Source organism: Berghia stephanieae, chromosome 10, assembly GCF_034508935.2.
Source record: "Berghia stephanieae isolate SIO BIC M18660-M18661 chromosome 10, UCSD_Bste_1.3, whole genome shotgun sequence".
Taxonomy (NCBI): Eukaryota; Metazoa; Mollusca; class Gastropoda; order Nudibranchia; family Aeolidiidae; genus Berghia; species Berghia stephanieae.
Window position 1 is genome coordinate 35,064,196 of NC_088369.1, and position 27,955 is coordinate 35,092,150.

Genomic DNA, 27,955 nt, shown 5'->3' on the forward strand with positions numbered 1-27,955 from the left:
CTTCGAGATGTAGCCAATAGGTGCGGCTGTGGTTCAGTGTAACCCCCAGATGTGATGATGATGTAGTGGTGGTAGGGATGGTGATGTGGTGGTGTTGTTGTAGTTGTGAAGGTAGAGATGATGTGGTGGTGGTGGTTGTAGTAATAGTAGTATAGATGATGATGATGACGAGTGATTGGGATCATAATAATGTGGTGATGGTGGTTGTAGTAGTGGTGATAGGGATGATGATGATGGAGATGTTGATGTCACAGTAATTCATGATTGCATATACTTCTTAATTCCATGTGGTATAAGAATGGTTATTTTTTTTTCATTTCTGGGACAAAAAGTAAACTTCCGTATTTTCCGGGACAGCCATTTTTAAAGAAAAAATTCTGGGACAAATCCGGAAATTCCAGGACATAGGCATGCCTGTAAAGCTCACTCTACAGTTGATAAGGATAATACAGTATCCGGAAATTACAGGACAGTAGGCATGCCAGTATTTGGTCAGGGCCTGTCTCTGTATTTGAAGTGGTTATTATGTCACATTTATTTCTTTTTACTTTTTTTTTCATTCAGGTGTGATCATGGAGACCAAAAAGACTTTTGAGCCAATGGGTAAGTTTTCCAAAGATGAATTCCCTGTGTGCGGTTCACTTAATGTCAGGTCTGCAATACTGTAGTATTAGTAGGAGTGCTTATTTAAGGGAATTTGACTTTAAATGGACCTCAATGCAGTTAATCTAAGGGAATCTCTATGTGGGGTTTCAAATTCTTTAACTCACTTCAACCCTAACACCGACTATATCCGTAGTTTACCCGAGTTACTTTTACTCCACGTCCATTTATTACATTTTTCGGAGACAAATTATAGCGTATTATCAAAGCTAATGTTATTAGTTTTTGCATGTTAATGATAGTTGAATAAAACTATCTATGTAGGTACATGCTCATTTTTAATACATTTTTTCCAATTTTGAAAAGTCGCAAAAATCTCTAGGATTGAGTGAATTAATCTTATTGATAGACAATTCATATGGCCATCCTTTCTGTTCTGTGGATCGATTTATTTGTTTCTATTTATTGTCGTTTTATTTAGTTTTGTTATAAAACATGGGGCAGCGTGGCTCAGTGGTACGGTCTTTGCTTCCTACCCAAAAGGTACCGAGTTCAATCACCCCGTTGCATTGTGTGGCCTTTAGCAAGTCCCTAACCCTAACCCTAACCCCTCGCCCTAGCTCACATTGCGGCGCTGCTCTGTGGCTGACGCCTGGGTTATTCCAGTCTTCCCTTGGAATAGACCCTAAAGACAAATTTTCCCTTGGGGATGAATAAAGGGATTTAAAAAAAAAAAAAATTTTATTTATTAAATTGTAATACAATGAATGTTAAATGTTTTTTTGTCTCAACTTTTTCCTTTTATCCCACCAGTCAGTGTGTGAAAAATCGTTTTTCTTTTTTTTTCTTTTTTTTTTTTTTTAATCATTGTGTATAACTGGCTTTTTTTTGTTGTTGTTGTTGTGCGAGTGTTTCACTGTGTGTGTCAATTTTCTTCAAGAAAATGAACGATTAATTATAATGGGTGTGCGATAAATGATAACCTCATTAAAAAATTTGGTAACAACATACAGTGTTTTGTTGACTTTAGAGAGAGGTTGACTTTATCTGAATTTAAGGGAAGCATTATGTAAGGTATCAGAAATTTGTTTACATGCAGTAGAATGAGTTTCCCATAGACAACTATTATTCATGTTGCTGTTTCATCTGTTCTGGAAATTGTGGGATTTATCATTTGTGACCCCTCGTCTCAGAACAGTTTTATGTCGGAATGATTAAGATGCTGAAGATTGAATTTATAGCCAGAAATATCAGACTTGCAATGAATTTGTATGTTTTATTGAAAGAGAATGAATATCGTATCTTCGAATGCTAAATAACTAAATAGCAATCATTCAATTGTTTAACCAGTTTACCTTTAATTTGACTTTTTCGTATCTGGTTCATCCGTTTTGAGAGGATGGGTCACATTTGTCACCATTAACTGTGCTTTTCTAATCAAACTTTCAATTTTGTAGTCTTGTGAGTTTGGGATTGATTGGAATGATCATAAATAAGTCTCATTAGATCATTTATTTTCCATTGTTTTTTGTTGTTGTTTTTTTTTTTGGTTTTGTTTAGAGCAGCACATACGGCCTATATAATATGATTAATTTTGTACTTATTATTGTCATGTGAGTGCTTTGTTGTGATTCCGGGAAGGGGAATTGTCCTCAATCAAATGGATGACTATAGTTTGTGTGCCGTGCCTTGTAACCGTTTGTTGGACAATAAGTTAATTAACAAATAGTTGATCATAGGACTAATTAAGATGTTATTAGAGATAACCCCCCCCCCCCCCCCCCCCGATTTACATGATTCAATGAGTTAAAGAATGAAATAATTATTTATAAATATATTATAATAGACTGAATAACATTCTTGAAACTTTTACAGATGATGAAGAATTTAAGAAGTATTTGAGAAAAAAGATGGATGGAATAAGTGATTTTGTAAGGTAAGGAGAAAGTTTGATTTTGTCTGTGTTATCATAGTTGTCATTTGAATTTTGATGATGTTATAGTTATATCATCGTTTTTATTGTCTCCATTATGCGTATTGTCCCATTGTGTTTCAGAGTACTATTTTCCCCCATGTGTAAATGTTGCTGCTCGAAGCTCGAAGAAATAAATAATAACGTGAAGTTGAATGTAAGCTTCAATTTAATAAAAAAAAACAGATCAAATGAACGTTTCGGGTTTCCCCTTTATCAACAAAACAGGATGATTGAAACACCACAGATGAATGAGATGATGTGGTAGTGGTGTAGTTAAGATGAATAAACAAAACATTGGTTGGCAGGAACTATTATGCTCCTTTGTATGTAAGGAAGCACGAATTAAAATAGAATACTTGATATTTCTAAAAAGTGAATGAATTTATAATAATAATAATAATAATAATAAAAGTACTTACTGTTCCTTCTGCTACTGCTACTGCCACTAATGATTATACTTATACCGACATCCCTTATTTATTATTATTATTTATTATTTTTTATATTTTTTGTATTTATTTTCAATTCCATTATATTTCTTTTCCAACAATAGTCTACACGTTTTTATATTTCACTTTCTAAACTGCATTACACAGTTCCTCCCTGCCTCCCCTCTTTTCACTAAATTAATTGCACACTTTTTTAGAAATATCTAGTATTCTATTTTAATTCGTGCTTCCTTACAAAGGAGCATAATATTTCCTGCCAACCAATGTTTTATTTATTCATCCTGGCGAAGCATAGGCCCTCAACAGCACACTTCCATCTTCTTCTGTCCTTAGCACAGACCTTTGCCTCACTCCAGGTAAGATTGGAGATTCACAAATCTTTGTGAAGGCTTCTCCTCCAAGTTTTGGATGACCCCGTTTCCTCTCCTCCTGCGGGTTCCATTCAAGAGCCTGTTTGGGAATATTATAGGGATCTTTCCGCAGGCTGTGGCCAACCCATTTAATCTTTTAAAATGTAGAAAATTATATATAGTCAATAAAGAGTTGTGTTGTATTCCATAGAAATGATTGTATTGTTTGACCAAATAAAGGTAACAAAATAAGGCAAATAAAATTCCAATCGCCAATCCATCCACCAATCTTGTCAACAGATCAAAACATATCATCATCATCTGCCGGCTTCACTCTAGTTCCGGGGCAAAATACCAAGTTCAAGATTATTTTTAGCAAAAAAAGGTGTTTCTTTTTTAGGAAACCCGATGAAACCCAACAAAGTTATGGGAAGTAGGCAGCAGTGGGGAGTGAACTGGGGACTAAGGGGTAGTGGACACCAATAAGGAGTGAACCTGGGACTATGGGAAAAGGATATCAGTGGGAAATGGACCTGGGACTATGGGAGACGGATACCAGTGTGAATTGAAGCTGATTTGGGCACCAGAGGAGAATGAACCTAAGACTGTAGGAGGTGGGCACCAATGGGGATTGAAATTGGGACTACAAGAGGTAGATACCAGTGGAGAGTGAACTCAGAAGGCTACTTCTTTTCTAAAGCTAATGAAACCGTCGAAAGTTATGGGAAGTGGGCAGCAGTGGGGAGTGAACCAGGGACTCAGGGGAGTGGGCACCAGTGGGGAGTGAACCTGGGACTATGGGAAGAGGATATCAGAGGGAAATGAATCTGGGATTATGGGAGATGGATACCAATCGGAATAGAAGCTGGTTTGGGCACCAGAGGAGAATGAACTTCTGATAACTAATAACCTCTTCCCATAGTCCCAGGTTCACTCCCCACTGGTGCCCACTTCCCATAACTTTTGACTGTTTCAGTAGATTAAAAAAAAAAGAAGTACCCTTCTGAGCGTACTCAATCCCCATTGATGTCCACCTCCTATAGTCTTAGGTTCATTCTCCTCTGGTGCCCAAATCCCATAGCCCAGCTTATCTAAAAAGTTTAGAATTGAATTTAAAATACACACCCATGTTTTCAATTGCTTAAACAATTCTGCTCCTGTTTACCTTCAGGAACTTATCCACCTTTATGAACCCAGTCGAAATTTAAGATCTGCTAATTTAAATATCCTAAGGGAACCCCCAAAATCATTAGTTTAACTGAGCTTTTCTGTAGAGCATTTAACTTGGACTCTTAGTATGTGTTTTATTATAATAATATGTTATGTTATCATCAAATTTATGTGGTTTTTTAACATGCCAGTTCTATATCTGTATACTATGCATGATGTGTTGATGTAAAGCGCCAGTGAGCAATTCTAAATTGGAACTAGGCGCTATATATATTCATTATATTATTATTATTATTATTATTATTATTATTATTATTACTATTATTATTATTATTATTATTATTATTATTATATTGCAGACCATCACGGACCTCATATTATTTTTCTCAATGTTACAGAAAATCACCGACTGATCCGATTGCCACACCAGAGCCTGACTTTGAAAGGACATCCTACAACTTTGACTATCCATTCAGGGTTTGGCAGTTATTTTCAATAATACAAACTTCAAAAACGGGAACCCGCTCAAAGGGTATATTGTTGATGAGACCAATTTAATAAAGGCATTTACTCATTTGGGATTTAAAGTGATAGTTTTCAATGATCTTACTGCATCGCAGATGTTGCAAGCCGCAAATAAAGGTAAGAGGCAAACATGAGTCACAGATTCACATAAAAAAAAAAAAAATTTCTGTGAAGACCATTTATTGGTATATTATACCCGGCATGAAATGAATACTAAGTCCGATACCCGGTACAATCAGCTGATTTCGACTGGGCCGAGTTCTCAGCCTTCTCGTTTCTCGATCCGCTTTCGATTTTACTCTTTTGAGTACAAAGCTTGAATTTTATTTCGGTTGCAACGGTGTCTTTATTCTCTTTGGACTATTTACTGTGACATATTATACATATATTTCTACTTCATGTTTTATTATCCTTAATTAATTGTGTTTATTTCAAAATATTTTTACTATTTACAATAAATTTCATGCTCTAGCCTCGGCTGAGTCAACGGTGAATAGATAACAAACACACTTCAAAAATTTACTAGACTCTGTTCTCTTTGGTTGTCAACATTTTCACCCTTCAGACAGTATTTACATTTTCTTATCATTTGTCATTTTGCTGCCTTGTTTAATTAGTGAGAAGGTTAGCCCTCTTGGGGCAGGTTTTTCTTTGCGAGAGAGAGAGAGAGAGAGAGAGAGAGAGAGAGAGAGAGAGAGAGAGAGAGAGAAGGAGAGAGAGAGAGAGAGAGAAGGAGAGAGAGAGAGAGAGAGAGAGAGAGAGAGAGAGAGAGAGAGAGAGAGAGAGAGAGAGAGAGGCTTTTAAAACACTGCTACGGCACTGTAGAGCCACCATTAAATCAACACATTCTAGTATTTATCTATTTGACACATGCAGTTCAAGGAGTCTACTGCCTTCACTAGGTATTGTCAATGTCCAACAAAATCGTCGCGCGTGACATCATCCTAGAAAGATCTATTTGAATTCAAGCATTTTACTAATTTAGCTCTTATTTCGTCGAATATTGACTTAACTCCTTGAAACAAACCTTAATTGAATTTTAAAATTATAGCACTTTTAGTTTTTCACCATGGGGTGTTATTTGCTGAGAAATTCGAATTTATTACTCTTCCTCAAAAAGGCACAGAACTTCATGCCTTTTAATTTAATGTAATAAAAGTTATATCAGCATAAACTTCATGATTTTTTCTATGGGTGTGCAAAATTTTGTATTATTTGACTGGATATGACTTCTAGCAATTTTAAAAGCTTTGATTTCATAAACATTCTGAAAAAACTGAGTTCAGTGCTCAGCCAGGTGTAACTGGTGGTCACTGATGCATTTCAAAACCCATTAGCTCCAACACCGTCTCCAAACTGGATAGTACTACTGTAAACAGCCGTCCTTTGTTCATCCCCAATGGGAAATTTTTCCTCAGGGTCTATTATTCAAGTTGGCAGCAGCTTCTAATGGTGCTCACACTATTCTGTTATGAGGATTGACCCAATCAGCAAATTCCGTCCCGCACTCATGCACCATTGTAAACCCAACCTGAAGCCTCATCACAACACACAGTTCAACTAGATTCTCTGCTGTTTCGGGCTCGTTACCACAATGGATACATGTTGGACAGGTGGAAAGCCCTCACTGATGAAGTGATTTTACCGTTAAGCAGGTTCTCGACCGAAGTCAACTTCTCCCCCAGTTTCGAGGAGTTGAAGTTCCCTCTTCCTTGGGATGGAATTAGTCCAAACCCGACTTCCATCTTGTATATGCATCTCTGTCCGAAGTCACGGAATTTACGTACGAGGATTTCCGGGACTTAGGTTGGCTCGAAACATGGGCACTGTCCATTATGCGCTTGAGAGGGCTATCCCTCTGTTTGATCTTATTAAGCCAGTTATTTGCAATCGTCTCCTTTCTGACATTGGGGGGCTGGATTGCTGCCATTATTGGGCCCCATTCTCTAGGCATTGTTGCCAGCGTTCCTGACACTGTGCATGGACTTGCGAAGTTTAACATCTACCTTTTCAACGTTCCTGCTTCTACCCCACACTGGAGCACAATACTCCGCGGTATCTTCTGGGCAACTCCTTCGAGTTGCACCCGATAGGTAAAGTTGTGGTCCAGCATCACCCTGAGGTATTTTAGATTCGGCTCATATGGGAGAAACTATTCCTCGACGAGGATGTTCAGTTTGCGGGTGTGCCAGCCACTGCATACGTGAAATACAGTGGCCACGGTTTTCGAAGTGTTCATCTTCAGGTACCACTTGCCGAAGTAGGCTTTGAGTCTGGTGACGTCCTCGCTGAGTACGTTCTCGAGACGGGTCCACACTTTACTTTGAGTAGCGAGTGCCCAGTCATCTGCATATCCCAGCCTCAGGGAGGAAGTGTTCAGCATGTTGCTGATGTAGACATTAAGCAACATTGACTCCCTGGGGGATCCCATTCTTCAATTTCCTAACTTTACTCATAGCGTCTCCCAGTGCGATGTGGAATTGTTTTTCCCCCAAAGATTGAAGAGAAGAACTTCAAGGTCTTTTTGCACCTTATGATCTTTGCAAGTTTGAGCATTAATCCTTCGCACCAGACCGTATCATATGACGCCGATAGGTCTATAAATACAGCACCAGTTTGCTGTTTCCTTTCAAACCCTGCCTCAATATGCTCTGTAGGGGCAATGACCTGTCCCGTGGTGCACCTCCCTTCCCTGAAGCCTGCCTGATCGTTTGGCAGGGCAGTGTCTAGGACCAGCCCCATCGGTTTAATAGAACTCGCTCCAAGAGTTTGTATAGGCAACTCAGAAGTGATATGGGTCTGTAACTGTCGGCCTCCTTTGCCAGTTTCCCTGGCTTCAGGATGGCAACTATCTTAGCGTGCTTCCACTCTTGTGGGCGCTTTCCTTTTGCAAGGACGTTAGACATTGCCTCTGCCAGCCAGACCCGTGCCCAGGGGCCAAGATGCGTCACCATATCAGGATATTTGCCGTCTATCCCTGCTGTCTTTCCGTTTTTGACATTATTATGGCTGCATCCACTTCTCGGGGACTGAACAGGGATGTCCAGTCCGACTCCTCTGCAGGTAGTGAATCCAAATTCGTACGGGACGCCTTGCAGACACCGTGCTTGGAAGCCTGATTAGGGACCTGTTTGCTACAGTTCTTAATGTTCCTGGCAATTGTGTCTGCCTCACATTCTGGTGCAGCTTTTGTGAAATTCCGGTTGGGATCCAATTTCTTTGTCATTTGCCAAGCCTGACGGCTAGAGTGTGTAAAGTCGAGACTTTCCAATTTCTCCTGCCAACGTTGCTTCCTTCCTTCTGCCAGAGACTGAAGCAGTCTATCAGCTACATTCTGGGACTGGGTCTGCTGGTTCTCCTTGTACAGCTTTTCCAACTCTACCGTCCAGCAGGGGTTTAGAATTTCCGTTTGCCCCATGGAATGGAGCCGTGAGTGCTCTTACTCTTAACCATGCCTGTTAAATCTGGTTATGGTCTCAAACTTGGGAAGAATAGCAGGGCAAACCTGCTTGATATTGGAATTGAATTCCTCCCAGTTAGCCCTACTGAAGTTTCATCTGCATAATGGGAGAGACTGCATCCTTGGAATTGTCACTGGCATGTGCTGGCTATGCGGGAAATCACCGAGGACTGTCCGCTTCACCTCCAATGGTTCACCATTTGCTCCCTTCATGATGAGGGTGAGGTCATGAATTTAATCCTTCTTATGGTGGGTGTCCCTAAAGATAACCTTAGCTGAAAGATCGTACACTAGGTGTAGATCATTGCAGTCCATCCATGAGTGGAGTTGCAGTCTCAGTAGCCCCATTCGTGATGGTGGCTATTAAAGTCTCCCAGACAGATGGAAGGATGGCTAACCACCGGTACCGGGGGTGTAGTCCAAGTCGTTCTAGGTGGTTTGTAGATGATGTGCAAGTACAGTCCACCTACCTCCACAGAAATTCTATTCACCCCATTGCTGTCCATTGTGCACTCAATGACCCATACCTTCGAAGGCTCTTTAGCGTAAACGCTAACCCCTCCTTTGGGCCTCGAAGTGTCTTCTCGCTGGACCACTGTATAACCTGGGATCTGGAATCGAGAAGATTGCATGCCTGAATACAAATGGGTCTCTTGTGATAGGAGAATAGCAACGCTATTGACGGCCAGTAGCTTTGACAAAAGCTAATTTTCTGCAATACTCTGGCTCTCGATATTGATGGGCAATATGTGCGTCTATTTGCTAACCCATTTCTCAGTTGACGGTGTGTTGGGACGTTTGCTTATTTCTCGACCGTGCTGACGAACCTGATGACACGAACGTTGAGTATTTAGCTAGGTGGTCAACCGCTTCGCCATTGATGAATCTGTTTCCTGGGCATAAAATCATGTGAATATAGTAGTGTGGAGCCCAGTGATTTAAAATAAAAATTTAACTGAATTTGTAATGAAATGGAATCAGATTACAATTGCAAAGTTCTAATGATTACTCAATTCTCTCTCTTTGCAGTGGCATCTTCATGTAGACATGACGAAGCAGACTGCTTTATCTGTGTTTTGCTCTCTCATGGTAATCAAACCCATGAAAGAGTTGATCAAGATGGTATAAAGGTTGTAAGTCATGTACTTTATGGGAGTGATTTGATTTTCATCACCACAAAAAGTATTATTGAGCAGTTTGACAATCAAAGGTGTCCATCTTTGAAAAATAAACCAAGGCTTTTCTTCATTCAGGTAAAGGCCCTTAGAGTCAGATTTTATCCCAGTTTCTGTAGCATTAAATGGTTAGGACGTAAGTCTATCACGAATTGAAAAACAATGAATTTAAATTTGAGCTCCAATTTCTTTCATAAAATGATGTGGCTGTTCCAAGTTTCCCCTTTATCAGCAAAGTGACAATGAATTAAAAATAGATTACTTAAAATAATCAGCGATGATAATCTTCCGCGGATCCGCGGAATTCTATTATTATATGTATGTGAATCATGGACGATGAGAATAAAATTAATGAATTTGAAATGAAATGCTACCGGAAAATTCTCTGCATTCCTTGGACAGCAAAGGAAACTAACCAACATGTGAAAGAGACCCTGGGCATTAAGGAGTCATATCTCATCAAGATGAAAGAGAAACTAAAACTTGCTTTTTTTTAACATATCAAAAGACATAATAACCATGAACTTTTTTTCTGAAGGGTATTGCAAAGGGTAAAAGAGGGAAAGGAAGACCAGGAATAAGATGGTCACAAGACATCAGCGAATGAATGTAGAGGAATTGAGCAGGATTTCTGAATTTAAAATTCACCCCAAATACAGGAGCATACTCAATATCTCAATCGTTTCTATGTTACATGTTAAATTTATTTTCAATCTTTTGTCTAGGCTTGTCGTGGTGTGGAATGTGATGATGGTGTCAGCCATAATGCCAAAAGTGTCAAGGAAGATCCAACTGATACAAAACAGACAAAATCGAGTAGTGCTGGTCCAGATTTTACGGGGAAGGTTCTATCAGTGCCTTTATATCAAGATTGCTTAATGATGTATGGTACACCCCCAGGTAGGTCTATGCTGAAATTTAAAGTTTCTTACAATATTCTTTCTAAATTTACCATTTTTACATATGTTTCCCTTTAAATGAACAACAAATAGCTGTAATATGCTTACGTACAGTTTCATTCGTGTATTTTTAAGGGAATCATACCACTTTTATAAATGGAGTTCATACAGATAGATATATAATTTTACCAAACATCAGGTTCATTATTTAAAGTCTATATCACAAAACAATCAGAAGATAAAATGAAAAATGTCAGAAAATGTTGCAAATGATCATGAAGCCATTATTCCTTATATAGTGTAGAAAGATGGATGCCAAAAAAGCAGATACACAGTCAGACATCAACTTCAAGAGCACAGCATTGTCGCCAGACGGCTGTTAATGAGTCATCATTTAAGATAGAATCATCATTGAACTAACCTGTGTGGGCTCAATATTATCGACGCTGAACGTTGAATAATAATAATAATAATGGTATAGATTTATAGTGCGCAAACATCCCTTCATCAGGAGGGCTCTGGGCGCATAACATAGATTAAGCCCTAACACGACCAACGCTAACTATACACATAATCAAAATAAAGCCTGTCGGAATAAGAATGTCTTCAATCAACGCTTGAATTCCTCTAGTGAACGTATCTCAAGTGGTAGCAAATTCCACAACCTTGGACCAGAATGCTGAAATCAGTAGTCAACGGACTTTTGGCATCGCTGCATAATATTTCAACATGAGAATGCTGCCCTTCCCACAGAACTTTTTTCATTAGACCTTTTTGGCCAGCAATGAAGTCAATGTCATTTAACCGCGGCATGTATTTTTCCCTGACCCACAGCCCTATTGAACATACGCGTATTAATTAGTTGCATTATCGGTTTGGCACTTTGTGTGATGAATCCACAACCCCAAAACAATGATGAATTACTTGAAACTCTCAGAAATGTGTAGAACAACATACCTCAATTGGCGACATTGGCAGTATCTATGCAAAGGAAATGAATTGCAGTGTGCGGCTATGTGGTCTAGTGGTATGACACCCGCTTTCGGATCGGAAGGTCCTTGGTTCGAGCTTTGCTCTGCGCATAGTTGAGTCCTTGGAAAATACTCCTTTCACACATTCTCTCACCATACTCAGGTGTAAAATGAGTACCTGGCTGTTGACAACCGTTGTCTCTGTCCGAAAAAGACTGTAATATCGCCTGACAGGCGTCATGTCCCGTTCTACATGTTAAGTGTTGCTGTTGGCCAGGGACCCCTTGTAAAGCACTTTTGAGTATGTTTAGTGGATATTGCGCTTTATAAAAGCTCAATTTTTATTTAAATGAATTGCAGTGATTAATGCCAAAGGATATTGATTATCACATATTTCATAAATAAATGTTGTTAGAATGCCATTCATGTTTTTAAGTTTCATTTTGTTACTTCCCTTTTCCTACAAACTTTGAAATATTGCACCTAGCTCCGGCTTAATCTCTCTTATGACTATCTAATCACCCACCAAGTTAAAAATAACTGGTTTAAAAATCAATTCCATAAAGTTTTATTTTCATCTTTTGAATTAATGACAGTTTAAATCAAACCAAAACAGGTGAATACAAATTTTTGATCACCAGTATAAACATATGTATATGATTTATTTATGTCATATTGATAAATTTATAATATGTGTCAGTGCATGACAAAATCAGGCGGAAGGTGAAAATTTTGGATTTTCATTTTTTTTGCAGTTCCTGAAAGAATACGCTCACCAGAGCATTGTAATCTTTATTTGAAGTAGATCGGTGATTTTTCATGAAGTTATGGTCAGACGTAAGGGAAAGGTATCCAGCAACTTTTCTCAAATTTCATACTTTTTCACCTTGACTAGCTGTAAAAAATATGTAGAAGTGAAATTAAGCTTTGATATTTCCCGAAATGTACAAAAGGGTTGATTTAACACCATTTATGACAAGAACTCATTTTCGATAAAAATTGACCTTCTAACTAAACTTGGCAATATCTCAGTTCAAACCTTTTCACCATCCGACCGATTATGTCATTCACTGTAACATATATTCTGCTATTTATGACTTCAGGTTACTATGCTTGGGTCAAGCCGATAACTGGGAGTTGGTTCATTCAAGAAATCTGTAAGCTTCTGACTAGTCCTGATGTTGAACGCTTTTCTCTTCTACGCATTTTGACATCTGTGAGTAGAGCTGTGGCTATGGAACATAAATCAAAATCACCTGAAAAGGAGTCAAGTGGGAAGTTACAAATGCCTGTCATCGATACCATGCTCACCAAGGATATTTTTATGATTCCGAAGGAAGGGCAAATTATCTCCAGTGATCAAAAGAGAAGTAATATTAATTAAATATTTAGTTACATCGCAGTCTGCCTAATGTAATCCCCCTGAAACCAGATAAAAAGTTTTATCTTATCCAAAATTCAAAAGGAATCATTCATAATTTCAAAATTGTGATTGTGTTCAGTGACTGACCCCATAGCTATCTATATTAGATGTGGAGGTGGTTATAGCTTTGCCCCTTTTCTTATATTATTTTATTTTGGAATGGATTTCAATGTATATTGCGTTGTTTATTTTATGACGATCTTCAGGCCTGATTGAAACGAAATAAACATATACTTGAACTGTTATTCACTCGTATAGATGAAAATAAATTTAATCGATCTAATGCATATATCATGCGGTCACAATTAAATGCACCGCTTTTTGTAGGCTTGATTCTCTGAGACTCTTCATTGGATTTCTTTCAAATTCAAAATACATAAAACAAATCCTTATCATCCAGTAGACTCAACATTTTGTGAATATAAATTGAGAAAAAAAAAGATACAGTGAATTTTCAAAACCGTTCAGAAATACAATTTCAGAGGAAAATGACGCAACATTGCTGAGAGTAAAATGGCGACGATCTTAAGGTTTGTTGCCATTTTTAAGCAAACGTTAATAATGACACTATAAACATTTTTTTTCATCATTATTCTCATCATGTAAGAAATCTTCCATATAGAAGACTCGCATACTGATTTTTGTCCAACGAATACGAAGTCAGCAGCACTTTAAATAATCAGTAGCACTGCCGTCCTCTTTAACTCATTCAACCCTAACAACTATAATATTCATAGTTTACCCGGGTTACTTTTACCCCATGCCTATTACGTTTTTCTGAGACAAATTATATACGTAGCATCAAAGCTAATGTTTTTCATTTTTACATGTTTATGGTAGTTGAATAAAACTATATACATGCTCATTTTAATACAATTTTTTTTTACAATTTTGAAAAGTAGCAAAAATTTCTAGGATTGAGTGAGTTCATGACCCAACGTAGTCTCTTTCTCCAATTCGAAATGCACTTTCGAATTTCCTCAATGGTTATCTCCTCTCAGTATAAAATAATTATTTCTCTCAAGTTTTCTTAGGTGAATGCAGATCTTTGTCCCCATTAAAAAACCTTTTTGGTCAAAGAATTTAAAATTACATAATCCACGGAATCATGCTGGGTGGTTGAGGTGGCCATTTGTCTTTCTCTATGAAATAGATATTCTTACTTCAAACAAAAGCTTGTATTCTTTTGCTCGTATGGGATGTAGAACCATCTTATTGAAAACTGAAATTTCTTCCTGCATAAAGGTGTTCACAGTCTGACAAAAGATCTTCTTCTAATAGTTTTATGGAATTATCAGCATAGAGTTTCCCAGGCAAGTGTCTTCTTTTAAAAATTACAACTCACAAATGCCACAATAAGTTGTGTCATCTTTTTGATATCGAAAATTTATTAATTTATTTGTTTTGCAATCTTTTCAATTTTCAATTTATAGTGACAATTTTAACTATTTTACAGTGTTGAAATTATTCATATTATAAAGCGCAGTTCTGGTTATGGAGCTGCTCCTTTTTTATATATACATCCTATTTCCATTGTATTTGTATCTTATTGTGTAAATTATAACACGTCTGTACAAAAAAATTCCTTTTTGGGATGCTATAAAGTATTATTATTATTATTATTATTATTATTATTATTATTATTATTATTATTATTATTATTATTATTATTATTATTATTATTATTATTATTATTATTATTAGGTGGTGTTACAAGATTTTATATTATTCAAAAACCGTTAATCTAATTTTGATATTTTACAATTCTTTTAATAAAGAGTATTTATAAACACTATGAACACTAAAGGTATCTATTTCAGGCAATCCAAATTTTATTAAATTTTTTTCCAGAATGAAAACATTTTAAAACATCTTTGTAGCCTAATTTACGCACAATACAATATATGAACGTTTTGCTTTAAAATACATATATGACTGATAATTCATGATATGTCAGTAATATGTATGGATGTTTTTGTTTGTTTTTATTTTACATTTTATTTCATACTTTTATATATTTATAATTTCTCCCTTTTTAATATTTTTATTTCAAAAACTATGCAATGTCTAGTGTCCAATATATTGTTACTTCTGTTTTAAGGGCATTTGTGACCCCCCCCCCCCCCCCCCCCCCCCCCCCGTCTCGAAACAGTATTAAGTCGGGATTTTCAATTTTGGTGGGGATTTTTTTTATCCAATCAAAGCTTATTTTATGCCTAAAAATTTGATACCAAATTTATACAATACTGATTTTTTATTTCCGAGATATAACTGATTGCAGTAGAGAGAATGTATAAACACAGTTTTGAGGAAATCGACTTTGAAGTTGTTTCACGCATAGTCGAATCAATGGGTAAAGGTAAATCCCTAGATACGGGCAATGAAAATTTAGTCAGAAATAGAATTTGGCATGGGCTTAGAACATACATTTAACAATATGCACACAAATTTTTGCAATAATCCAATCGTTACTTTTGTAGTTATTTATTATTATGTTGAATTAATAAAAACACCAATAAATGCCTGCAACTTTATGAAATTATTAACTTGTTGATGGGTTTTTGACATTTAATTAAACAATCATTGAAAAAAAAATTATTAATGTGACGAGTAGGACTGTGCTGTAATGCTAAGAAGACAGTTTTCCAAACCTACAACCAAGAAAGGCCAATTAGCATACAAGCAAAGAATGGAGAACGGCTGAAGGAAGTTGACAACTTCAAGTACCTAGGAGGTTGGACCAAAGCAGTTCCTCTGATATCTCTGTCAGGAAAGCATTGGCTTATGCCTGTCACAAACTCAAGAAAATCTGGAGTTCAAACCTACAGAGGGAAATAAAGAAGAGACTGTTCCTGGTAACGGTAGAGTCAGTGCTTCTATATAGGGCAGCGACATTGACTCTAACAAAAGCCCTTGAGAAGCAACTGGATGGCTGCTACACTCGTATGCTGCGGATGGTCTTCAACGTAAGCTGGAAAGAGCACATATGAAATGAAGAGCTCTACAGTGACCTCCCCCCAGTGACCTCGAAGATTCAAAAGAGAAGACTGAGACTTGCAGGGCACTGCTGGAGACACAAGGAGGAGATTGCAAGCAGTCTTGTGCTATGGGAACCACCTGAGAGAGACAGTCAACGTATGTTTTATTCGACCTGCCTCTACTTCTGGTTCTCTCAGGTGGTTCCCATAGCACAAGACTGCTTGCAATCTCCTCCTTGTGTCTCCAGCATATATATCGCTTTTCCCCTTGTAACACGGGCTTTAAGTGCTTTACAATTAGTTTTACAAGGTAACAAGGACATGTAAAAAGAATACTACTGAGAAATGTGATTAAAATTTTCAAATGTGGATGTTATATTGTAAAATGATAAATATTCAGTCGTGATTTGAATGTTGTTAATGAATCAGAGCATGTCCCATGAGATGGGAGAGAGTTGCAAAATTAGGGGCCCGAAAATTGAAAGGATTGCTCACCTATCTTTCGAAAGGTTTTAGGTTTGACAAGAATTGAATGGTCGTTATTTGAACACGTTTCTGTTTGGGACATACACGTTCAAAAGGTTTCTAATTTACGAAGGACTATTTGTGGTCAGTGATTTATAGACAGTACGCATCTTATATACAAATCTTGTCTACACAGGCAGCTAATGAAACTCATGAAGAAGAAGAGATGCCGAGAAATATCTATTCACGTATTCACGAAGAATACTAATAAAAAAAAATTTACATAATACTAGGTAATGTGAATGTTGCTGATTAAAGCTCGAAGAAATAAATAACAATGTGAAATTGAATGTAAGCTTCGATTTAATATACGGAAACAGATAAAATGGACGTTTCGGGTTTCCCCTTTATCAACAAACAGGATGAATGAAACACTACAGACGAATGAGATAATGTGGTAGTGGCGTTGTTAAGATGAATTCATCTTAACAATGCCATTACCACATTATCTCATTCGTCTGTAGTGTTTCATTCATCCTGTTTTGTTGATAAAGGGGAAACCCGAAGTGTTAATTTTATCTGGGTTTTAAAAATATTAAATTGAAGCTTACATTCAATTTCACATTGTTATTTATTTCTTTATTCCCTAGAATCAGCATGGCTGCATTGGTTTGGGCAACCTGAAATTTTCTAACTTTTTTCTTTTGTTTTATTGGTCGTGATGATAAAACAAGGGAAATTAATTGAAAGTTCTGCTTTTGTTTTTGTAATTAAATGACGAATTGACCCTGAAAGTGACAAAAACTAACTTTTAACATGCCAGTTCTATATTTGTATACCATGCATGATGTGTTGATGTAAAGCGCCAGTGAGCAATTCTAAATTGGAACTAGGCGCTATATATATTCATTATATTATTATTATTATTATTATTATTATTATTATTATTATTATTATTATTACTATTATTATTATTATTATTATTATTATTATTATTATATTGCAGACCATCACGGACCTCATATTATTTTTCTCAATGTTACAGAAAATCACCGACTGATCCGATTGCCACACCAGAGCCTGACTTTGAAAGGACATCCTACAAGTTGGACTATCCATTCAGGGGTTTGGCAGTTATTTTCAATAATACAAACTTCAAAAACGGGAACCCGCTCAAAGGGTATATTGTTGATGAGACCAATTTAATAAAGGCATTTACTCATTTGGGATTTAAAGTGATAGTTTTCAATGATCTTACTGCATCGCAGATGTTGCAAGCCGCAAATAAAGGTAAGAGGCAAACATGAGTCACAGATTCACATAAAAAAAAAAAAAATTTCTGTGAAGACCATTTATTGGTATATTATACCCGGCATGAAATGAATACTAAGTCCGATACCCGGTACAATCAGCTGATTTCGACTGGGCCGAGTTCTCAGCCTTCTCGTTTCTCGATCCGCTTTCGATTTTACTCTTTTGAGTACAAAGCTTGAATTTTATTTCGGTTGCAACGGTGTCTTTATTCTCTTTGGACTATTTACTGTGACATATTATACATATATTTCAACTTCATGTTTTATTATCCTTAATTAATTGTGTTTATTTCAAAATATTTTTACTATTTACAATAAATTTCAGCTGAGTCAACGGTGAATAGATAACAAACACACTTCAAAAATTTACTAGACTCTGTTCTCTTTGGTTGTCAACATTTTCACCCTTCAGACAGTATTTACATTTTCTTATCATTTGTCATTTTGCTGCCTTGTTTAATTAGTGAGAAGGTTAGCCCTCTTGGGGCAGGTTTTTCTTTGCGAGAGAGAGAGAGAGAGAGAGAGAGAGAGAGAGAGAGAGAGAGAGAGAGAGAGAGAGAGAGAGAGAGAGAGAGAGAGAAGGAGAGAGAGAGAGAGAGAGAGAAAGGAGAGAGAGAGAGAGAGAGAGAGAGAGAGAGAGAGAGAGAGAGAGGCTTTTAAAACACTGCTACGGCACTGTAGAGCCACCATTAAATCAACACATTCTAGTATTTATCTATTTGACACATGCAGTTCAAGGAGTCTACTGCCTTCACTAGGTATTGTCAATGTCCAACAAAATCGGTCGCGCGTGACATCATCCTAGAAAGATCTATTTGAATTCAAGCATTTTACTAATTTAGCTCTTATTTCGTCGAATATTGACTTAACTCCTTGAAACAAACCTTAATTGAATTTTAAAATTATAGCACTTTTAGTTTTTCACCATGGGGTGTTATTTGCTGAGAAATTCGAATTTATTACTCTTCCTCAAAAAGGCACAGAACTTCATGCCTTTTAATTTAATGTAATAAAAGTTATATCAGCATAAACTTCATGATTTTTTCTATGGGTGTGCAAAATTTTGTATTATTTGACTGGATATGACTTCTAGCAATTTTAAAAGCTTTGATTTCATAAACATTCTGAAAAAACTGAGTTCAGTGCTCAGCCAGGTGTAACTGGTGGTCACTGATGCATTTCAAAACCCATTAGCTCCAACACCGTCTCCAAACTGGATAGTACTACTGTAAACAGCCGTCCTTTGTTCATCCCTAATGGGAAATTTTTCCTCAGGGTCTATTATTCAAGTTGGCAGCAGCTTCTAATGGTGCTCACACTATTCTGTTATGAGGATTGACCCAATCAGCAAATTCCGTCCCGCACTCATGCACCATTGTAAACCCAACCTGAAGCCTCATCACAACACACAGTTCAACTAGATTCTCTGCTGTTTCGGGCTCGTTACCACAATGGATACATGTTGGACAGGTGGAAAGCCCTCACTGATGAAGTGATTTTACCGTTAAGCAGGTTCTCGACCGAAGTCAACTTCTCCCCCAGTTTCGAGGAGTTGAAGTTCCCTCTTCCTTGGGATGGAATTAGTCCAAACCCGACTTCCATCTTGTATATGCATCTCTGTCCGAAGTCACGGAATTTACGTACGAGGATTTCCGGGACTTAGGTTGGCTCGAAACATGGGCACTGTCCATTATGCGCTTGAGAGGGCTATCCCTCTGTTTGATCTTATTAAGCCAGTTATTTGCAATCGTCTCCTTTCTGACATTGGGGGGCTGGATTGCTGCCATTATTGGGCCCCATTCTCTAGGCATTGTTGCCAGCATTCCTGACACTGTGCATGGACTTGCGAAGTTTAACATCTACCTTTTCAACGTTCCTGCTTCTACCCCACACTGGAGCACAATACTCCGCGGTATCTTCTGGGCAACTCCTTCGAGTTGCACCCGATAGGTAAAGTTGCGGTCCAGCATCACCCTGAGGTATTTTAGATTCGGCTCATATGGGAGAAACTATTCCTCGACGAGGATGTTCAGTTTGCGGGTGTGCCAGCCACTGCATACGTGAAATACAGTGGCCACGGTTTTCGAAGTGTTCATCTTCAGGTACCACTTGCCGAAGTAGGCTTTGAGTCTGGTGACGTCCTCGCTGAGTACGTTCTCGAGACGGGTCCACACTTTACTTTGAGTAGCGAGTGCCCAGTCATCTGCATATCCCAGCCTCAGGGAGGAAGTGTTCAGCATGTTGCTGATGTAGACATTAAGCAACATTGACTCCCTGGGGGATCCCATTCTTCAATTTCCTAACTTTACTCATAGCGTCTCCCAGTGCGATGTGGAATTGTTTTTCCCCCAAAGATTGAAGAGAAGAACTTCAAGGTCTTTTTGCACCTTATGATCTTTGCAAGTTTGAGCATTAATCCTTCGCACCAGACCGTATCATATGACGCCGATAGGTCTATAAATACAGCACCAGTTTGCTGTTTCCTTTCAAACCCTGCCTCAATATGCTCTGTAGGGGCAATGACCTGTCCCGTGGTGCACCTCCCTTCCCTGAAGCCTGCCTGCTCGTTTGGCAGGGCAGTGTCTAGGACCAGCCCCATCGGTTTAATAGAACTCGCTCCAAGAGTTTGTATAGGCAACTCAGAAGTGATATGGGTCTGTAACTGTCGGCCTCCTTTGCCAGTTTCCCTGGCTTCAGGATGGCAACTATCTTAGCGTGCTTCCACTCTTGTGGGCGCTTTCCTTTTGCAAGGACGTTAGACATTGCCTCTGCCAGCCAGACCCGTGCCCAGGGGCCAAGATGCGTCACCATATCAGGATATTTGCCGTCTATCCCTGCTGTCTTTCCGTTTTTGACATTATTATGGCTGCATCCACTTCTCGGGGACTGAACAGGGATGTCCAGTCCGACTCCTCTGCAGGTAGTGAATCCAAATTCGTACGGGACGCCTTGCAGACACCGTGCTTGGAAGCCTGATTAGGGACCTGTTTGCTACAGTTCTTAATGTTCCTGGCAATTGTGTCTGCCTCACATTCTGGTGCAGCTTTTGTGAAATTCCGGTTGGGATCCAATTTCTTTGTCATTTGCCAAGCCTGACGGCTAGAGTGTGTAAAGTCGAGACTTTCCAATTTCTCCTGCCAACGTTGCTTCCTTCCTTCTGCCAGAGACTGAAGCAGTCTATCAGCTACATTCTGGGACTGGGTCTGCTGGTTCTCCTTGTACAGCTTTTCCAACTCTACCGTCCAGCAGGGGTTTAGAATTTCCGTTTGCCCCATGGAATGGAGCCGTGAGTGCTCTTACTCTTAACCATGCCTGTTAAATCTGGTTATGGTCTCAAACTTGGGAAGAATAGCAGGGCAAACCTGCTTGATATTGGAATTGAATTCCTCCCAGTTAGCCCTACTGAAGTTTCATCTGCATAATGGGAGAGACTGCATCCTTGGAATTGTCACTGGCATGTGCTGGCTATGCGGGAAATCACCGAGGACTGTCCGCTTCACCTCCAATGGTTCACCATTTGCTCCCTTCATGATGAGGGTGAGGTCATGAATTTAATCCTTCTTATGGTGGGTGTCCCTAAAGATAACCTTAGCTGAAAGATCGTACACTAGGTGTAGATCATTGCAGTCCATCCATGAGTGGAGTTGCAGTCTCAGTAGCCCCATTCGTGATGGTGGCTATTAAAGTCTCCCAGACAGATGGAAGGATGGCTAACCACCGGTACCGGGGTGTAGTCCAAGTCGTTCTAGGTGGTTTGTAGATGATGTGCAAGTACAGTCCACCTACCTCCACAGAAATTCTATTCACCCCATTGCTGTCCATTGTGCACTCAATGACCCATACCTTCGAAGGCTCTTTAGCGTAAACGCTAACCCCTCCTTTGGGCCTCGAAGGGTCTTCTCGCTGGACCACTGTATAACCTGGGATCTGGAATCGAGAAGATTGCATGCCTGAATACAAATGGGTCTCTTGTGATAGGAGAATAGCAACGCTATTGACGGCCAGTAGCTTTGACAAAAGCTAATTTTCTGCAATACTCTGGCTCTCGATATTGATGGGCAATATGTGCGTCTGTTTGCTAACCCATTTCTCAGTTGATGGTGTGTTGGGACGTTTGCTTATTTCTCGACCGTGCTGACGAGCCTGGTGACACGAACGTTGAGTAATTAGCTAGGTGGTCAACCGCTTCGCCATTGATGAATCTGTTTCCTGGGCATAAAATCATGTGAATATAGTAGTGTGGAGCCCAGTGATTTAAAATAAAAATTTAACTGAATTTGTAATGAAATGGAATCAGATTACAATTGCAAAGTTCTAATGATTACTCAATTCTCTCTCTTTGCAGTGGCATCTTCATGTAGACATGACGAAGCAGACTGCTTTATCTGTGTTTTGCTCTCTCATGGTAATCAAACCCATGAAAGAGTTGATCAAGATGGTATAAAGGTTGTAAGTCATGTACTTTATGGGAGTGATTTGATTTTCATCACCACAAAAAGTATTATTGAGCAGTTTGACAATCAAAGGTGTCCATCTTTGAAAAATAAACCAAGGCTTTTCTTCATTCAGGTAAAGGCCCTTAGAGTCAGATTTTATCCCAGTTTCTGTAGCATTAAATGGTTAGGACGTAAGTCTGTCACGAATTGAAAAACAATGAATTTAAATTTGAGCTCCAATTTCTTTCATAAAATGATGTGGCTGTTCCAAGTTTCCCCTTTATCAGCAAAGTGACAATGAATTAAAAATAGATTACTTAAAATAATCAGCGATGATAATCTTCCGCGGATCCGCGGAATTCTATTATTATATGTATGTGAATCATGGACGATGAGAATAAAATTAATGAATTTGAAATGAAATGCTACCGGAAAATTCTCTGCATTCCTTGGACAGCAAAGGAAACTAACCAACATGTGAAAGAGACCCTGGGCATTAAGGAGTCATATCTCATCAAGATGAAAGAGAAACTAAAACTTGCTTTTTTTTAACATATCAAAAGACATAATAACCATGAACTTTTTTTCTGAAGGGTATTGCAAAGGGTAAAAGAGGGAAAGGAAGACCAGGAATAAGATGGTCACAAGACATCAGCGAATGAATGTAGAGGAATTGAGCAGGATTTCTGAATTTAAAATTCACCCCAAATACAGGAGCATACTCAATATCTCAATCGTTTCTATGTTACATGTTAAATTTATTTTCAATCTTTTGTCTAGGCTTGTCGTGGTGGGGAATGTGATGATGGTGTCAGCCATAATGCCAAAAGTGTCAAGGAAGATCCAACTGATACAAAACAGACAAAATCGAGTAGTGCTGGTCCAGATTTTACGGGGAAGGTTCTATCAGTGCCTTCATATCAAGATTGCTTAATGATGTATGGTACACCCCCAGGTAGGTCTATGCTGAAATTTAAAGTTTCTTACAATATTCTTTCTAAATTTACCATTTTTACATATGTTTCCCTTTAAATGAACAACAAATAGCTGTAATATGCTTACGTACAGTTTCATTCGTGTATTTTTAAGGAATCATACCACTTTTATAAATGGAGTTCATACAGATAGATATATAATTTTACCAAACATCAGGTTCATTATTTAAAGTCTATATCACAAAACAATCAGAAGATAAAATGAAAAATGTCAGAAAATGTTGCAAATGATCATGAAGCCATTATTCCTTATATAGTGTAGAAAGATGGATGCCAAAAAAGCAGATACACAGTCAGACATCAACTTCAAGAGCACAGCATTGTCGCCAGACGGCTGTTAATGAGTCATCATTTAAGATAGAATCATCATTGAACTAACCTGTGTGGGCTCAATATTATCGACGCTGAACGTTGAATAATAATAATAATAATGGTATAGATTTATAGTGCGCAAACATCCCTTCATCAGGAGGGCTCTGGGCGCATAACATAGATTAAGCCCTAACACGACCAACGCTAACTATACACATAATCAAAATAAAGCCTGTCGGAATAAGAATGTCTTCAATCAACGCTTGAATTCCTCTAGTGAACGTATCTCAAGTGGTAGCAAATTCCACAACCTTGGACCAGAATGCTGAAATCAGTAGTCAACGGACTTTTGGCATCGCTGCATAATATTTCAACATGAGAATGCTGCCCTTCCCACAGAACTTTTTTCATTAGACCTTTTTGGCCAGCAATGAAGTCAATGTCATTTAACCGCGGCATGTATTTTTCCCTGACCCACAGCCCTATTGAACATACGCGTATTAATTAGTTGCATTATCGGTTTGGCACTTTGTGTGATGAATCCACAACCCCAAAACAATGATGAATTACTTGAAACTCTCAGAAATGTGTAGAACAACATACCTCAATTGGCGACATTGGCAGTATCTATGCAAAGGAAATGAATTGCAGTGTGCGGCTATGTGGTCTAGTGGTATGACACCCGCTTTCGGATCGGAAGGTCCTTGGTTCGAGCTTTGCTCTGCGCATAGTTGAGTCCTTGGAAAAGACTCTTTTCACACATTCTTTCACCATACTCAGGTGTAAAATGAGTACCTGGCTGTTGACACCGTTGTCTCTGTCCGAAAAAGACTGTAATATCGCCTGACAGGCGTCATGTCCCGTTCTACATGTTAAGTGTTGCTGTTGGCCAGGGACCCCTTGTAAAGCACTTTTGAGCATGTTTAGTGGATATTGCGCTTTATAAAAGCTCAATTTTTATTTTTAATGATTTGCAGTGATTAATGCCAAAGGATATTGACTATCACATATTTCATAAATAAATGTTGTTAGAATGCCATTCATGTTTTTAAGTTTCATTTTGTTACTTCCCTTTTCCTACAAACTTTGAAATATTGCACCTAGCTCCGGCTTAATCTCTCTTATGACTATCTAATCACCCACCAAGTTAAAAATAACTGGTTTAAAAATCAATTCCATAAAGTTTTATTTTCATCTTTTGAATTAATGACAGTTTAAATCAAACCAAAACAGGTGAATACAAATTTTTGATCACCAGTATAAACATATGTATATGATTTATTTATGTCATATTGATAAATTTATAATATGTGTCAGTGCATGACAAAATCAGGCGGAAGGTGAAAATTTTGGATTTTCATTTTTTTTGCAGTTCCTGAAAGAATACGCTCACCAGAGCATTGTAATCTTTATTTGAAGTAGATCGGTGATTTTTCATGAAGTTATGGTCAGACGTAAGGGAAAGGTATCCAGCAACTTTTCTCAAATTTCATACTTTTTCACCTTGGCTAGCTGTAAAAAATATGTAGAAGTGAAATTAAGCTTTGATATTTCCCGAAATGTACAAAAGGGTTGATTTAACACCATTTATGACAAGAACTCATTTTCGATAAAAATTGACCTTCTAACTAAACTTGGCAATATCTCAGTTCAAACCTTTTCACCATCCGACCGATTATGTCATTCACTGTAACATATATTCTGCTATTTATGACTTCAGGTTACTATGCTTGGGTCAAGCCGATAACTGGGAGTTGGTTCATTCAAGAAATCTGTAAGCTTCTGACTAGTCCTGATGTTGAACGCTTTTCTCTTCTACGCATTTTGACATCTGTGAGTAGAGCTGTGGCTATGGAACATAAATCAAAATCACCTGAAAAGGAGTCAAGTGGGAAGTTACAAATGCCTGTCATCGATACCATGCTCACCAAGGATATTTTTATGATTCCGAAGGAAGGGCAAATTATCTCCAGTGATCAAAAGAGAAGTAATATTAATTAAATATTTAGTTACATCGCAGTCTGCCTAATGTAATCCCCCTGAAACCAGATAAAAAGTTTTATCTTATCCAAAATTCAAAAGGAATCATTCATAATTTCAAAATTGTGATTGTGTTCAGTGACTGACCCCATAGCTATCTATATTAGATGTGGAGGTGGTTATAGCTTTGCCCCTTTTCTTATATTATTTTATTTTGGAATGGATTTCAATGTATATTGCGTTGTTTATTTTATGACGATCTTCAGGCCTGATTGAAACGAAATAAACATATACTTGAACTGTTATTCACTCGTATAGATGAAAATAAATTTAATCGATCTAATGCATATATCATGCGGTCACAATTAAATGCACCGCTTTTTGTAGGCTTGATTCTCTGAGACTCTTCATTGGATTTCTTTCAAATTCAAAATACATAAAACAAATCCTTATCATCCAGTAGACTCAACATTTTGTGAATATAAATTGAGAAAAAAAAAAGATACAGTGAGTTTTCAAAACCGTTCAGAAATACAATTTCAGAGGAAAATGACGCAACATTGCTGAGAGTAAAATGGCGACGATCTTAAGGTTTGTTGCCATTTTTAAGCAAACGTTAATAATGACACTATAAACATTTTTTTTCATCATTATTCTCATCATGTAAGAAATCTTCCATATAGAAGACTCGCATACTGATTTTTGTCCAACGAATACGAAGTCAGCAGCACTTTAAATAATCAGTAGCACTGCCGTCCTCTTTAACTCATTCAACCCTAACAACTATAATATTCATAGTTTACCCGGGTTACTTTTACCCCATGCCTATTACGTTTTTCTGAGACAAATTATATACGTAGCATCAAAGCTAATGTTTTTCATTTTTACATGTTTATGGTAGTTGAATAAAACTATATACATGCTCATTTTAATACAATTTTTTTTTTACAATTTTGAAAAGTAGCAAAAATTTCTAGGATTGAGTGAGTTCATGACCCAACGTAGTCTCTTTCTCCAATTCGAAATGCACTTTCGAATTTCCTCAATGGTTATCTCCTCTCAGTATAAAATAATTATTTCTCTCAAGTTTTCTTAGGTGAATGCAGATCTTTGTCCCCATTAAAAAACCTTTTTGGTCAAAGAATTTAAAATTACATAATCCACGGAATCATGCTGGGTGGTTGAGGTGGCCATTTGTCTTTCTCTATGAAATAGATATTCTTACTTCAAACAAAAGCTTGTATTCTTTTGCTCGTATGGGATGTAGAACCATCTTATTGAAAACTGAAATTTCTTCCTGCATAAAGGTGTTCACAGTCTGACAAAAGATCTTCTTCTAATAGTTTTATGGAATTATCAGCATAGAGTTTCCCAGGCAAGTGTCTTCTTTTAAAAATTACAACTCACAAATGCCACAATAAGTTGTGTCATCTTTTTGATATCGAAAATTTATTAATTTATTTGTTTTGCAATCTTTTCAATTTTCAATTTATAGTGACAATTTTAACTATTTTACAGTGTTGAAATTATTCATATTATAAAGCGCAGTTCTGGTTATGGAGCTGCTCCTTTTTTATATATACATCCTATTTCCATTGTATTTGTATCTTATTGTGTAAATTATAACACGTCTGTACAAAAAAATTCCTTTTTGGGATGCTATAAAGTATTATTATTATTATTATTATTATTATTATTATTATTATTATTATTATTATATTATTATTATTATTATTATTATTATTATTATTATTATTATTATTATTAGGTGGTGTTACAAGATTTTATATTATTCAAAAACCGTTAATCTAATTTTGATATTTTACAATTCTTTTAATAAAGAGTATTTATAAACACTATGAACACTAAAGGTATCTATTTCAGGCAATCCAAATTTTATTAAATTTTTTTCCAGAATGAAAACATTTTAAAACATCTTTGTAGCCTAATTTACGCACAATACAATATATGAACGTTTTGCTTTAAAATACATATATGACTGATAATTCATGATATGTCAGTAATATGTATGGATGTTTTTGTTTGTTTTTATTTTACATTTTATTTCATACTTTTATATATTTATATATTTCTCCCTTTTTAATATTTTTATTTCAAAAACTATGCAATGTCTAGTGTCCAATATATTGTTACTTCTGTTTTAAGGGCATTTGTGACCCCCCCCCCCCCCCCCCCCCCCCCCCCGTCTCGAAACAGTATTAAGTCGGGATTTTCAATTTTGGTGGGGGATTTTTTTTATCCAATCAAAGCTTATTTTATGCCTAAAAATTTGATACCAAATTTATACAATACTGATTTTTTATTTCCGAGATATAACTGATTGCAGTAGAGAGAATGTATAAACACAGTTTTGAGGAAATCGACTTTGAAGTTGTTTCACGCATAGTCGAATCAATGGGTAAAGGTAAATCCCTAGATACGGGCAATGAAAATTTAGTCAGAAATAGAATTTGGC

The 27,955-nt window shown here is 37.3% G+C and overlaps 2 protein-coding genes across 2 annotated transcripts in view; both read left to right on the plus strand.

Annotated features, from left to right (window-relative positions):
* Window positions 1–15,041, plus strand: part of LOC144980651 (caspase-3-like) — a 25,801-nt gene extending 10,760 nt beyond the window's left edge. The window contains exons 4-9 of the mRNA XM_078928330.1: window positions 565–603; window positions 2,660–2,679; window positions 5,024–5,189; window positions 9,562–9,785; window positions 10,433–10,607; window positions 12,681–15,041. Of these exons, the coding sequence (XP_078784456.1) occupies window positions 565–603; window positions 2,660–2,679; window positions 5,024–5,189; window positions 9,562–9,785; window positions 10,433–10,607; window positions 12,681–12,961 (905 nt within the window). The 3' untranslated portion in view covers window positions 12,962–15,041. The remainder of the gene's footprint in view (window positions 1–564; window positions 604–2,659; window positions 2,680–5,023; window positions 5,190–9,561; window positions 9,786–10,432; window positions 10,608–12,680) is intronic.
* LOC144980652 (caspase-3-like) lies at window positions 13,514–27,662 on the plus strand. Its single transcript, XM_078928331.1, has 5 exons — window positions 13,514–13,530; window positions 17,489–17,733; window positions 22,102–22,325; window positions 22,973–23,147; window positions 25,220–27,662. The coding sequence occupies exons 1-5, from the start codon at window positions 13,514–13,516 to the stop codon at window positions 25,498–25,500; spliced, it is 942 nt and encodes a 313-aa protein (XP_078784457.1). The 3' UTR covers window positions 25,501–27,662.
* The last annotated feature ends 293 nt before the right edge of the window (window positions 27,663–27,955 follow it).